This window comes from Mobula birostris, chromosome 5, assembly GCF_030028105.1.
Source record: "Mobula birostris isolate sMobBir1 chromosome 5, sMobBir1.hap1, whole genome shotgun sequence".
Lineage (NCBI taxonomy): Eukaryota > Metazoa > Chordata > Chondrichthyes > Myliobatiformes > Myliobatidae > Mobula > Mobula birostris.
Window position 1 is genome coordinate 34,406,842 of NC_092374.1, and position 16,041 is coordinate 34,422,882.

A 16,041-nucleotide genomic window follows, 5' to 3' on the forward strand; every position below is an offset into this window, starting at 1 on the left:
GTCTACAGTAAATTGCTTTATTATTCAACAGTTCTATACTTAGTGCTGTGTGTAAAGTTTTAATTCCATTACAAAACTGCTTTTATTGATGGTGAGCAAGTTCATAAGTGGGCTTAATCTTGATGTGTTGTAGTGCAATTCAGGCATTTCTGGTCTTAAAATTCATTTTCCTAATATAAAAACTAAAAGGTTTTTTTTTTCTGTACTAGGTTCAAATACTGCCTTTTTAAATACCAAAGCACAATTGAAGTTTTCTTCAGCACCTTCCACAGTAATGTCAAAGAGTTTTGGGAATCTGTATATCAAGATCTGGGATTAGTTTTTCAAATGTCTTTGATATATTTAACATCTATGAATCTATATGGACAGCTCCACCACTGAGGCTGATATTTGTACAGGCAAGGAAGCAGTGGCAGAAATAGGCAAATATAAACTTTGCTTTTATATCATCAAGCTACCTTAAAGCAGTCACATTTGATGCTCCTTAATTATAGTGCACTCTTTCTCTCCTGGTTCTTTTCCACCTCAGCAATCAAGACAATACATTTGCTTACCATGCTGCTGCTCTAAGTGTTCTTCTCCATGTAAATTAATCTTGATTCAGTTTACACTGTCATGCTGAGTGGTACAAATTGCCTATAACAATAAAACAGCACGAGTAAAAGGCAGATTGAATGTGCGCCTCACTTGATAGGATGTTACTGTGTTTTATGCCAATACATTAGCTGAAGATAATGAATCTTCTGTTCTGAAAAGCATGGTATAGTTGATTTTTAATTTTACTTCAATGGAGCAGTACCTTGTCTTTTAAAGAACAAGTTAGGCAAACCATTAATGACAAGAGCGTTAAGGTTAAATATGAAGCATTGCATTCACTTGTCTGAGTGCTATCCATCTTTCAATTTACAGGAGGTTGACAAAAGTACAGGCTTTGTGCAACATTTCCTTTAATTACATGCTGAGGGAGCAGGCTTTTAGCATAAACATGGTTACATTAATTTATTCAGCATTTGCTGCTGAATAGAGCTTGATGCTGGTGGTTTAAACCATGAACGAGTGCAGAAATTTGTACCAAGCTTGCCTGCATCTACTAAATGTTAAATATCTGCTTAACCTTTTTTTAACCAATGCATGACATTTACGATCATTTAAAACAACATTCTTGAACTGTATAATGATTATATTTTTCTATGTTTATGTAAAATTAATTACAGTACAAGTTAAATTTAAGGCTCTAAATTATAGGATTGTAATTTGTAGTGGAGCAGTGTCCAGATCTTGTATTTTCCCTCTTATGTGCATTAACTTTTTGGGTCGACAATATATTCCTTAATCTCATGTTGCTGATTCTTAAATTTTCAGGCTAAATAGTGACTTCAGAATTTAAAGCTCTTGTAAGATCTGTGTTAAGTTAACACGGATTAAATAATAAGGATTATCCATGTCACAAAATAGTCAATCTCAGCAATAATATTAGACTATAAGACTTAAGAGTAAAATTAAGCCATTCGGTCCATCAAGTGTGCTCCACCATTTGATCATAGCTGATTTATTTTCCCTTTCAATGCCATTCTCCTACCTCCTTCCCATAACCTTGACGCCCTTACTAATCACAAACCTGTAGATATACAAATTCTACATGAGAAATTCCTTTTGTTTAAATGCCTAGCCCTTGTACATATTCGCAGCTATGAGCTTTCCCATTACTTCATATTGGATTTTCGAGTGGTTAACCCGTTGTTGTCATCATCATCACTTGCGTCATAAGTATTGAGGGTGACTTCCTTCCACTCTGGCTTTGTTAGTTCTGTCACTTCTGATGAGGGGGCAGTGTAAGAATCTCAGTCTCCTTCATAGATGGGGGAGCTGCGCCTGATAGGGCAGGCAGGTGAATAAATTTCTGAGGTGGGTGTACTCTTCCTCCTGCTCCTTTCACAGGGCTGATTCAGGAACTTGAGGTTCTCGTTACTTTTCTGAACGCTGTTCCTCCACTTTGAGAACTCTAGGATCGCAGATGTTGTACATTTCAAGGACAATTTGAGCTGATCTTTCTTTTTCCTCTGTTCACCTGGCAATCTCTTCCCATGACAGAGCTCAGAATGGAATGTCTTTTTTGGGTGTCTGAAGTGAGAAGGATATGGACTGTACAAGGGAGCTGACTGCGAGTGACTAGGGTTTCAATGCTGTGCCTATTGTCTTGGGAACAGACACTGAAGTTGGTTCACTTGATAGCCACGGGATCATTCCATGTTGCTGCTGCCACTCTCTATCATACTTCAGTTTGCTGCTCTTTGTTACAATAGAGATGTTCCCAAGCTTCTGTACTCAGAGGAGAAAACTTCTGATCCCTTTCACTCAGCCCACAGAAGCAGGCATTGGTTGTATTGCAGGCTTCCAAAATAATGCATTCTCAGTCTTCACCGATTTAATATTATTCCCTACAGAAATTTCCCCTAGCATTTTCCCGCCTGGAGCGCATTACTATGGCTCTGGAGATTCCCCAAGGGCTCTTTTTCATAAAGCATTTGTCTCCTGCAAGTACATGTCTTCACCTGTTGTCCATTTTCTTCAGGTTCCCTGAGTGCACTAACCCCATTATTTATTGTTTAAATAGTCTTCACAAGTTAAAAGGGTGCTACTTATTTTTTGTTACGCACTTTGAAAGCAGGCTACTGAGTTGGTAGCTGGCAGGCTAAATTTCAGCAGTTGTGAGAACTTACAGTAGTTCAAAACAACATCACGCGCTTTAACTGACAATTTGGGATTATGCAAAGAAACTTAATAATTCTGTCCTGGGAACTTCACAGCAGACTTTCTTAAAGGAACTTCTAAAAGCGGCATTAGGTTAATGCACAATGCAGTTTGCAAACACCATTCAAATGTAGCAGATGAATTTCTAAACCTGTTAAAGCCCAATGTCTGAAGTCATATTTGTACCATAGACACAGGAGGTACTGCAGACTCTGTAAATCTAGAGCAGTACACACAAATGCCCCCTCACAAGTCTGTTACAAATCTAGAGCATTGCACACAATGCGCTGGAGGTCAGGCATAATCTATGGATGGGAATAAACAGTTGACACTTTGGGCGGATCAGTCCTGATTAAGGGTCCCGGCCTGAAACATTGACTCTTTATTCCCATCCATAGAGGCTGCCTGACCTACTGAGCTCCTCCAGTGCATTGTGTGTATTGCTCTAGATTTGTACCAGGCTTGTGAAGGGGAATTTATGAAAAATACATTTTTAAATGACATTGTGTTCCTCATTACTTGAACTAATATTTCTTATCAGATTATTTAATTAATTAGTTGCCATATTGGGATTTGAACTTGTCTCAAGTCTCTGGATTGCAGAGCTAGTAATTCCATTGCCAAGCTCTTGTCATTGTACAGTATGCTAATTCTTAAACTTCAATACAACTAAGTCTGTTACATGTGGAATTGGAGCAGGCTCCTGTGTTGGAACATCATTCAGAAGGAAGTATTGAGTGTTAACATTTTCTTCACTGTGCAGTATCTCATGGGCATTCTAATTGTTTGAAAAGTGATCCAAGTACACATTCTTTAGCCTCAAACTTGCTTTTAAATTAAACTTTTGGTTTATTGAAATTTCAGTCCTTTAGAAAGATGGTTAACAGCATTGCTTTATACTATAGACGCATATGCAAGCAATATATGGAATTTTGTAACCACGTTATTTTCCTGTACACTTAATTTAAATTGTTAAGTTTATTAAATTAATTGTCTACAAATGGAGAAATAATCTTAATATAGTTTTGTGATTTGACAGAATTGCTTTTCTACAGTAAGCACCCTTAATCAGATTTATATTTTAGCTAGCATTGTCCACATTTGGAAAGAAATATTTCGAGACTCAGTTCAAATCCTTCCTAATATTTTGATAGAACCTGTCGTTCTTGGACCAGATATCTCATTAGTTTAGTGCAGAGTTCATGCATGGGAGCTTTTCAAGATGGCAGTTGGATATATTGGGTGTAAGGAATAAAGTCGTATCGTGTCTTAATAGGAATAATTGAAGCTTATATCCATGCTTGTAATAGTCCTCATTAAAGCTACCCTAATGTATATTAAAAAGATTTGTCAAAGTATTTAAAACAGAATATATGGAGAGCAGTGAATTGTGGATTTTTATTTCCATTCATGAGATGCATCATAACTCTCACATAGAAATAAAATTCCTATTTCACTCCCTGACGTAATGCATTCTGTATTTATGACCCATTGAGCCTGATTAGTTCACATGCTTCAGAATTTCTCTTTATTATAGAAGACTGTGTATATGGAAGTATGGAAGTTTAAGTCTCCTTTGATGTAAAGACTTAATTAAAAATTCATAGGGCATTTAGATTAACTTATTTTTGTTTCAATTTAATTATTTTAATTCCCTATCATTCCTTAACTTCATGCTACTCAAGATGACAAGTTTAAATATAATTTCTGTCCAGACCTCCTGATTCTAAAGTAGAAACTCAGGAATAGAAACCTGAATATATGATTGGTTTAAAAAACTAGGATGGGAGCAGCTGAGAAATTGATGTTGAAAACTTGGCCATCTTTGTTTGCTACTGCTTTATCTTTTTGATATGTGATTCTTGAAGGCAGAAGGCAAGAATCTTTATACTGATGTCAGTCATTTTGTTGCATTTGGTTTTTGTGCTGTTGATTTAATGCATATATCTGCACTGGGACCTCATAAAAGTGTCATTTAAATGTCAAATAAAAAGAATTGCACACACATTTTTTTGTCTTCATCTCTTCTGCAAAATCACTTGCAGTACCATAGTTCAGTCATTAAAATATACATTGTTAGAAAAATGTTTTGCTTAGACATTACCATGCCAAATAGTAGTAACTGCTTCTTAGTGTAGTGGGTGGTCAGTTTTTCAATAACTGGTGACCTATATGTTTGGTTTCAGAATAAAGTACATATTAGAAGATGTATATACATGAGTGATCTGGATTTTGTTTGATATGAATAATTAAATATCTTTCAGCCTTTTGGAATTGGCAGCTGTTTTTTTGTTGATTACACTTGAAGGATATTTTTTCTAAATATTTCTAATACTGATTATCAGGAAGACTCTGCCTATTTTTAAATTATGCTTAGAAATTCAGCATTGTTGAAACACTGATTTCTAAATTTGTGTGGGGAAGCGTATGCAAGGTTCAGTGTTAATACATTGCTAATGTTTAACTATCAGTTTATGTAACCAGACAAATTGTACATTTGCAGGAAAACTGACAGGAATGAATGAAAATTCTACAACTATAACAGGTGCTCCACTGAACAATTCCTGCCAGGCAATTGTGAATAAGGTGATAAGCATGGCTAATATTGGAATGGTGCCTTCTAGCCAAGATAACATACACAGGTAACTCATTCTTAGAATTCTTTCTTGACACTGTTTTTGAAAATACTTTTGCGGGAAAAAAAAGTTATGCACGCAGAAGTGTGGTTTAATTTTGTGTTTGAAAACTGATTTCATATTTAGATGTAGCAACTAAGAAAGTGATTTGAAAGCTATCACATTTTATGAAATTGAGGTGAGTGATATTTGAACCTTCAGTAAATGGTTAAAATTTGAACATGGCTTGTTTTGAATTTTATCTTTGATGCCCAATAATCTCAATTAGCAACTACAATTTTGATGTCTGCGGCATCACCTAAATCCATGTTTCACAGGACATTTTAGAAACTTTATTGCTGGGGAAGTATTTCTAAAATGCTCACTTTCAAAGCCAGTATAATTGTAAAATGTTAATCCCAGCTGACCAGTTTTATGCATGACAGAGGGAAAAAAATGCACATTCAAAAAAAATTGAACTAAGAAATGAGTTTGATGTAATTTCTCAAATTGCTGCCAAATTGTCATGCAAGTAATTCACTTTAAAATTTGCCTTAGTGCTGAACTTGGATTTTTGCATGGCCACTTTAAATTCGTTTTGTTTGGAATGGAATTCCCCAGCAGCTGTTAGGCCATAATCTAAAAAAGCTTAAACTGGCTTGTCGGTTCACATGGAAACTGCTGCAAATCTGAAGAATGGAAAGGTTAAACTACGACAAAACAAATCGTGCAGGTTAAGTCTGATGAGTGCTTCTCCTTAAACTCCCATCTAATTTTATTATGCTTGATAAAGTGTAAGCTTATTGCAGCGTAGCTAATGAGTTCAACACTGCAACAATTAAGGAATTCTAGGCAGATAGAGCTTGTTTTAGAATTCCAGCTGGATTTCTTGATTCTAGACTGTCTATTCTTAATATTGTTTTTTACAATATAAAGGGCAGACAGTTTATCATCAAGTACTTAAGTCAGGCAATCAAATCTGAAAGTCTTGTCTTCTGGTAAGATGGTGGCACATTCCGGTGCAGCAGCTTCTACAGGGCCAACCAAAGGTGTCATTGTTTTTTTTAATGTACTTTTTACAATCTCAAGATCCTGCTGGACATTAAGAACTCAAAGTACTGCAGGTCTACTCCATCAGTGAGTTGCTAATTGGTAGAGAAAGTGAAGGAGCTGGACAGTGTGGATTGTGTTGCTGCCTGTGACAAAGAAGGAGGTGTGCAGTCTAACAGCGAGTGATTGTCTTAGTCACTTTTCTTGTGATTACAAGACCCTGTTGGATATAGACAGTGCAGGATGCTGCATGTCCAGTTCACTGATCTTTTGGCAAGTGACAGGGGAGGATGGCAAATGAGCTTCGTGACCACGGTCGTGGCAAAGACTTGGCCTCAAGCTGTGGTGTCGCCTGTTTGCAACTGTACAGGGTGAAGGCATCAGAGTTGCTGCCCTCCACCGGAGGCAGTGTGGCACAGCATATACATGTTGGAGTTGGTGCTACTCCCCAGTTTTTGCTTGGCAGAAGACAAAATGTGTTGGACTGCAGACTGCAGCAACATTCATGGACTCAGGGACTTGGAACTATATATTTTTTGCAAGACTGTATTTCACTGCTATCTTATATGTGCTATGTGTGCCTTGTGCTGTGTATGACTGTTGATACTGTGTTTTGCACCTTGGCCTCAAAGTAACGCTATTTCATTTGGCTGTATTCATGGGTGTTTGTGTATGGTGGATGGCAATTAAATTTGAACTTGAACTTGACTTTTAATTTCTTCACCACTCTTTGAAAGAAAATAGCCCAAATGTACTGTTTATCAATTTTACTCCTTATTCGTGACAAAGCAGAGAGCAGTCTTTTAAATCAAAAATAGTTTATCTGGCTGATTTTTTAAAATTCAGTGGTGTCAAAGAAGTGTCTTCTAATTTAGAAATCAGGGTAATTGCTTCTATATAAAATGTGGAAATGTAATAAAAAGGTAAAGTAGTTGAAGTTATGTGTGAGTTTAGATTAATTGGCCAATGTGTGGTGCTGTTGTGTATTTTTTAAGTGTTGATTGATAATACCATGACTGACTACCCTGCCTGCCAGCAGGTAAACTTGCAACAACAGAGAAATCCCATTGCTAAAGCATTGATGGTGATGCACATATCTGAACCATTAGGGGGCAACACTGCTTCTATTTGAAGAGCCTGCATGGGATCAGTAAGCTTTAGAATCCATTGCAGAATTTGGTTACATTGGAATCGGAAGCTTATAGCTTTTCCAAGTATTGTGTGATTTTTTTTTACATGTTTTGATGCTGTATCATTTTTTAACTTCTGTCAAATTTTCATTTTCCTCGATAAAATGAAGCGCTTATCTAAATGAGAACCTGCCCTCCCTCTCCCTATCTTAATATTACATGTTTTTAGAAAAATCAGTTTTCAAATTTTCAACTTAAAGCAGTTTGATAAATTAATAGGTTTTGTTTGATAAAGTGAGGCATTTTGCTTCTTGTACTATTGAATTCAATCCTGTAATAAACATTTGTACTGCTTTAGATATCTAATGTTTTACATCAATAATTGGTACAAGCTTGTTTTCAGGTGTGATAGACAGCCTGGTCATCAGTTTCTGAAAATTTCAATCTTCCTTTTTTGTAAAGCTGTTTTTGCATTGTCTATAGCCTTTCTGTGGTTTTGTTCAACATTTGCCAACTTTGGGCTAATTATTTTTAGTACAGCCCAGGGCAAGGCAATGCGTCCTGTGATCGTCTTTCTTGCTAATGGGATTGTGTCTGCTTCAGCAATCAGTAATTGAAGGATTCATGTCAAAAAAATTGTTACCCTCCAAGGGCCATTGTCACAGCTGTTGGTAACCAACAAATATAAAACTGAGCCATTCAACTAAAAACAGATTGACGGACGGTAGAAGCTGAAGGGAAACTGCACACGCAAAAGCCTGAGCAAAATTCTCTACACTGTTTATTGTAACTCCTCCAAAACTAAGTGGTTTGGTGAATTATCAATTGCTAATTTAAATTCTAAATGCTTCCACAGAAATTAATTCAATTGGCAGTAAAATTGTTGAGCATGGCTATAGCTCAAAAAGGAGGGAACTTTATTTTTTTCTTCTTCTCTCAACACTTGGCACAGATTTACCAAGGTTGAATATGAGATCAACAGTTTCAAAATGAACTGTCCACCTTGTAATAGGATGAAGTGTTTTGTCAGTTTTTATAAATGCAATGTTTGTGACTGCATCAGGTTTTGTTGATGGATCCTTTATATCTTGTGCAGCAGACCAGTATATGTGACATCCTTTAACTTTTCTAGGTATAGAGTGAGAATTCTTTTTTAAAAAGAATTTTCGTCAAAATACTTTTTGCAAAGGGAAGAAGCAGAAGGTTAGGACTGCAGGTTATAAGGTCTTCCATGGAGTGTGTTTCGTGAGTTCTTGGCTAATGTTTTGGATGACAGGTTTCACAGAATACCCTAAAAACTAAATAGAAAAGCATTGGGATTTAAAAGCTGAAAGCATTTGGGGACAATAGTATCTGTATTGGGAGCAAAGGAGAACGATGAATAAATGATTTTTTTCATACATTTAGAATTGAAATAGTTAAGCGTTATCCTTGCAGTACAAACATGACATCATTATAGAAAATTTGTTCTACGTTGTATAACTGTACAAAGGTAGACTGAAAGTAGGAAAATTATTTTGAAACAGTTAAAAATGCCAAGGAACACTGCACTTAAATTGGTACCAAAGATTAATAGATTAAAAGAAATTGACAGATTTGGTGGTATTTATTCTATTTTGCAGAAAAATAACAACTAACTTCATGTCATATAATTGATGAAGTGATATCAGTACAGGGAATCTGATTTTAGTAAGATAAGGACTCCCAAATATGTTTATAATAAATACACATTTTAACTCCTGCAACTATGTAGCTGTAGACAAAAGAGATGCTGCAGATGCTGGAAATCCTGATGAAGGATCTCAGTCTGAAATATTGACAGTTAATTTCCCTCCATAGATGCTGCCTGATCTGCTGAGTCCCTTCCAGCAGTTGTAAATAAAGCAACTAATAAAATGGAACGAAAACAGAAGATTTGGAAATTCATACAGATTGGGCAATTTCCATGGAGGGTAAACAGAGCTAATATTTCCAGTCAGTGAAAGAAAGGAAAAGTGTATGATAGGTTGGAAAGCAGGAGAGATTCAAGTGACAAAAATAATTAAAGGAGTAAACCTGGTTCAGAAACTTGCCAGAACATGGCGGGAAAGCACAATTTAAGGATGCCACACTGTGTCATATTGGCCACTCTGTGACCCTGCAACTGCTGCAGAAGTGCAGAAAAGTGGTGTCACCTGGGTGGCGCAGGAACCTTAACTGTAAGTGACTGCTGGTCCTGGCCCACATCGCCATCTGCTATTTGCAGCAATCTCACTGCCCTCTTCCGGGCAGCAAATTTCTTGCACAACAGGAGCCTTGCCCAATTACATAGTCTAAATGAGAACAAAACCATTTCAAAACAAACCAGCCGTTCTGTGAAATAGAAACCAATATATGTGCAAACCCACTCATCAGTGAGCCTACAATTAAGTTACTTGGCTTCCACCACTTTTGGGGACTATGGGCAGCCCTCAGTGTAATCTGCACTGGCTACGTACATTGTAGCCAATTGTGCATTGATCCAAGTAGAACAGTGGGCATGTATTCCAAACCATTGAACATGTTACTTCAGTCTGCCCGATAGGCATCTGCTGCATGGGCATTGAGTGGATTGATAGAATGGGCATCCAACTGGGAGGCTTTTCATGTCATGTTTAAGAAGTGTAAGAGGACAGAAGCTTGACTTGACTCTCCTGAAACTCACCTGATACATTCATCCTGTTTCAAAGGCAGTGAGAGTGGAACTTCTTCCAGTTAACTTTTTATGCTAAGCGTAAAATCAGTCACCATCACACTTGCACCTAACCTTCATTTAGCATTGAAGCCAGACCAATTAGGAATATCAGGACAGGAACAGAACCACTGACAGATCTTTCTAGCCCGTCTCAGCTGTTCTACTGTTCAGATTAGGGATTAAATTTGAAATATTTGTGCAAATATAGTTTAACTATTTAATACTGACTAAATACACTAATTTGCAAGGCACCTACAATCTTTTTTTCATTTGATATGAGAAAAAAAGTTGTGGAAACATCAAGTTTAAAGCTATATCGACAAGACCAGGTGAATATTTTGCAATTGTATGATGAGCAAAACTCCTGTTTGATATTCCGGAACTAGTCTTATTAATTACTGATGCAAAACAAGTGTCATGGGAAGAGGGAATGGACAGATGTTCCTCTGAGAGTTACTGTTGTACAGAATAGAAACAGGCCCTTCACCCCAAGGTGTCAATGCCGACTGTCTTGCCAGTCTGTACTAACCCAGTTGCTTACATTAATTCCATATACCTCTGTCTACCTCATCCAGATTAAATATCAAGGCCATCTTCAAGAGGCAGTGCCTTATCCATCATTAAGGACCTCGCCATTCAGGACACACCCTCCTTTCAGTACCACCATCAGTGAGGAGAGACAGGAGCCTGGAGATCTACATTCAATAACTTAGGAACAGGTTCTTCCCCTCTGCCATCAGATTTTAGAGAGTCCATGGTCACCACTTCATTACCCTTTTGCTTTTTGTTTCATTATTTATTGATTTATTTATGTGGTTTATAGATTTGCACTCTATTGCTGTTTCAAAACAACAATCTTTGTGTCTTATGTTAGTGGTAGTAAATATGATTCTGATATTGTCACTGTTCCTGCTTCCACTAATTCCTTTGGCAGCTCATTCCAGGTAACAACTGCTCTCTGCGTGAAATACTTGCCTCTTTAGATCCTCCTTAAACCTCCTTTTCACTTCACCTTAAACCTACGCTAAGATATACATTCCTACAATGGGAAACAGACTGTGGCTACCTACCCTATCTATGCTTCTCATAATTGTATATACCTCTAGCATGTCCCTTTACAACCTGCTTGTGCTCCAGGGAAAACATTCCTAGTTTATCCAATCTCCTGATAACACAAATCCTCTGATCCAGGTAATGTTCTTGTGACAATTTTCTTCACCCGCCTCAGCTTAACAATGTGTTTCCCATAATAATTAGATAATTTAAAAAAGGAATATTTTGATCAGATAAAAATGGAAACACATTTGAATTGAAGGGTATTTCAATATTGAATATGCACTCATAGCATTCTGGGAGCATATGCAATTTATTTGAGAACTTATTAGTTACTTTCTTTGGCACAGAAGAAGCCCTTTCAGCTGATTGGATCCCTGTCAACTCTCAGCAAACCAATCACATCAGCCCTATTCACTGTTCGCTTTTCCTGTTGAAGTCCTGCAAATTATTCTCCTCATTTTCCGTCATTTCTGGAATTGTATATCTCTAAATTCATTTATAATACTGATTTGTAATGTTTTTTTTGTCAGTGAGCATGAGCTATCCACATTATAGTTACCAGCAAGCCAAGCACCATTAGCACAATATATTAAACCAATAATAAAGAATCTGACATTAAAAACAGAAAATTAAAGAAATACTTAGCAGGTCTGGCAGCATTTGTTGAGTTTGAAGCAGATTTAATGCCTCAGGTCAGAGCTCTTTCATGTACACATTAAGCTGTTTATACTCACGTAAGTGCCACATTGCATAGTTCATGAGAGAGAACATTGCAGTTATGATTTTTAACTGTAATGAAAATAATTTGTTAATTGAATAAAGGTGAGTGTTATTGTAAGTTATTTTCTAAATTATGATTTTAGCTGCTTAACCATTGGATAAAATAATTTCACAGTGGCTATTAACCAGTGTAAAGAAAGGTGTTATTTAGGATAGGATTTAGATCTGATTTACTGATAGCCTTTAAGCTGGTTTATTATGAATGATTTAGCTCTGGCTTTTAAAATCAGATCAAAGGATTAGAAGAATAGTTAGTTAACTATGGAAAATCCTCTTTAATATTCGATATCCTGGCAACACACACAAAATGCTGGAGGAACTCAGCAGGCCAGGCAGCATCTATGGAAAAAAGTACAGTCAACGTTTCAGCTATATTCAGTATCCTGAATTGAATGGAGCTTCAGCATTTCTGCTTTTTACCAAATGTGTTAAACAAAAGTAAAAAGTTATTTTTTCAGTATCAGCTTTAGTTTTCTTCTTTGATAGGTAATCTTGTTGCTATGGTAGAATGGCTGATAGAATATTGCAGCTCATTTAAAAAGAATCTGTTTCCTGCTTAAGTGGCTAATATTCTAATTATATCTGAAGTGAAAGTTTTTGATTATCTGCTGATAAACTCCCTCTCTTGTGGTGATGATAATTAAGCAGCTCCCAGTGGACTCCCACAGGCAGTATGCAAGGCCTGCATTAATTGTCAGATGTGAGACACTGACCAGTTGGTTTGCTGTTGAATAGCTGATGGCGTGCTGTCAGCCCAATAGTGTTTTATGTTGGAGTATTGTGAGCTGTTGTCAGGGCTAACTGGGACCTATTGTGGCTAAAGATGTTGTGCAAATTGAGGCAGATGGCTCGGATTCAGACACGTGTCATTCAGAAAGGGGAAAATGAGATCGGCCTGTAGAGTGGGGTCACTGCAGGTCAGGGACTGCTCTACATTTGTTAGTGTTTTCAAAAGACCCATGTGCGACAACTTTTTGTTTTGCAGTAACAACAAAAGGAGATTCTCTGGATGTGGAAGACAGGCGGCTGTTGGTACTGTGCTGTCCTTTCACTTGTCTCCCTGGTGACTTGCTTTGCATGCAGAAAGAATTAGCAGGATTGACAGAAGTTTATTGTGGCTAAAATGGCTTTTCAGTCAATTGCAATGCTGAAGAGACAGTTTGGCTTTTAATTCCATGTAATTAGCTGGTTTCCAGTGTCTTGGAATTCAATTGTGCAAGATTAAATCCAAAATAAAGTTTGTTATATTTTTTGTGGCTTTACAACTGCATCTATTCCTGCTCTAGGAATGAAGCTGGCCCAAAGAATTTGTTTTAATGATTCAGTTCAATATGTATGTAGAAGGCATTAACAATAAATCTTATGTAGTCTTCAATTTGCTAATCATTTGTACATAATTAATATTATACATAAGAATGCCTTCAAAGAAAAAAGCTTGCACCTGTGTTATAAATATTCAGATTACTTTAGGATTACTTTTGAAGTGTAGTGGCTTTTATTAGGAAGGCATTAAGTGTTGCCAATTTATGCACGAGGATTTATGAGGACTGAATGATTGTTGGCTTCACTTTGGGGAAAAATGTTGGACAGGTCGCACACATCTCTCTCCTGTTCCGATCGTGCCATAAGTTCTTTAACGTGCACTTGAAAGTTTCTTTTAAAGTAAACTTTTGAAGGAGCAGCATTCCTTCAATGGTGCATTTAAGTGCAGGCCTAGATTCTTTGGATAACAATGGATCATCTCAAGATTCAAGATTGCTTTATGTCATTTCCAGTATGGGTATAAAGGTGATCAAAATAATTGTTACTCTGGATCCGATGCAGCACAAGAAAAACACAACAAGATAAAGGACACAATAATAATTTAACACAATAAATATAAATATGTAAGATAACTTGTGTACATTGATCGTATGTCCTAAAGTGACACTAGGCACAGGAGCGTCTGTACATAAGGTGACTGACAGGAAATGATAAAAGTAGTGTTGGTTGGAGGAGTGGGGTTAGTGGGCGGAGGCGTTGAACAGCCTTACTGCTTGGGGAAAGTAACTGTTTTTGAGACTGGTAGTCCAGGTGTGGATGCTGCGTAGTTTCCTCCCTGATGAGAGTGGAACAAACAGTCCATGAGCAAAGTGGGTGGGATCCTTCATGGTATTGTTGTCACTTTTCTGTATGTATGTATGTATATATATATATGTGTGTGTGTTGATTCAAAGGTGAAAGTATACATAGATCACTGTATTAAATATTTTCCAAGAATTGGACTTGGAAAATTCTGTTGAATAACTATCAAAAATATAGTGACTAAACCATTGATTTTTTCCCCCAAACAATTAGTTATTTCTCCCTTGCTGGGATGTTGAGAGCCAGGGTTTAACCATTAAAGACAAAGATGAAAAGAAATTTCCAGGACCAAGAGACATATGTGCAACATTAGATCATTTGGCCCATTAAGTTTGATTCGTCATTCTACCATGGCTGATTTATTATCCCTCTCAACCCCATTCTCCTTTCTCCACATCACATTTGCAATTTTCCAGTCCTCCGGAATCATTCCAGAATCTAGTGATTCTTGAAAGACCGCTACTAATGCCTCCACTAGCTCTTAAGCTACCTGTTTTAGAACACTGGGGTGTAGTCCATTTGGTCCAGGTGACTTAAATACCTTCAGACCTTTTGGCTTCCTAAGCACCTTCTTAGTAATAGTGACTACAGTGAAGACTCTTCTTCCTAAAGAAAGAGAGAGAGAATTCTGAAGATTCACTAACCAAGAGAGGTGCAAATGATTGTTCCATAGATTTAGGGATAGGAAGGGAGCCAAGGGATTAGTAAAGGAAAATGGAGTTAAGGTGAAAGATTGGGCATGATCTAACTGAATAGTGAATCAGGGTGAGGGACTCAGCCTCAGTTAGCTGGTCAAGATCTAGACAATTTGAAGCAGTGGAATTCGGAATTTAAGATTGTATTGTATTGTACATATGTAGTTCATTGGTTAACAGAACTCAGTAATCCTTTCAGGAAATGCACATTTCAGGGGCTGTGTATACAAAGACTAAACCAAGACGCTTCTGGGTTGTTTTCCAATGTCGGCATGACTGAGTGGTGAACTGTCTCTTTCTGCAGGAAGCACAGATATGAATGGGAAAGGTTGACAAGATTTTTGGCCATTTGCCTGCCAGGTCTATCTGTATCACCTTTCTAATCTACAAGCATTATAGCTCACAAAATTAACCCTGACTTTTTCCTTTTGCAACAAGCCCCCCCCTTCCCTAAACCCCTCTCTCCATTCTGCACATTCAACTCACAGCTATGTGTGATGCACTCGCTGATTTAGCAGTGCATATCCAAACATTACGATATTGAGAGTGTTCTTGTTAAAGTCAGAAACGACATTCTATATGATGCTCACAGATGTATTCTCTCCCTCCTTCATCATCTTTAATACGATTGACCATGCTATCCTCTTCCCAGTGCTTCTCTCCTTTGTTCATCTGGGTATGATCACACATGCCTGATTTTATTCCTACCTATTGGACTGACAACCCAAGTCATTTCCTGATCACTGGACTGGGCTACTGTAAAATTTTGAACATTAGGTAAGACTCCTCACCACCACCTCATCTCACAATTTTTCTTTTCTTCCTCTCATTATTGGTTCTGGCCTTGCTCCCAGTTGACTGTGGTTCTGGTAGCTTGGTCTCTGGTTTGTTGCCCAGTTCACAGTTCTGAATTTGAGGATTGAATAGTGAGTGATTGCACCTTACCGTAGATCCAGATTCTGATTCTACCCTTAACTAACGTGCTTTTCTTAGTGAGGAAATGCAGCTTACCAACCAAATGCCAGAATCCTGGCTGAAACTCCTTCCTCCTTAAGTCATGATAACACTTCTGCAGTGTTCTGGTATTCTAGTTAAGATCGGTTAATTCAGCACAGACTGAGACAAAA

General features: G+C 37.3%; 1 protein-coding gene across 4 annotated transcripts in view; it reads left to right on the forward strand.

Moving 5' to 3' along the window:
• ap3b1a (adaptor related protein complex 3 subunit beta 1a) overlaps window positions 1-16,041 on the forward strand; it is a 242,475-nt gene that overhangs the window by 219,012 nt on the left and 7,422 nt on the right. For 2 of the 4 annotated variants that reach the window (XM_072257854.1, XM_072257855.1), the window contains exon 26: window positions 5,255-5,393. In XM_072257854.1, the coding sequence (XP_072113955.1) occupies window positions 5,255-5,393 (139 nt within the window). Of the gene's footprint in view, window positions 1-5,254; window positions 5,394-10,834; window positions 10,970-13,080; window positions 13,330-16,041 lie in introns of those variants that run through there. The other 2 variants (XM_072257856.1, XM_072257857.1) reach the window with 2 other exon arrangements.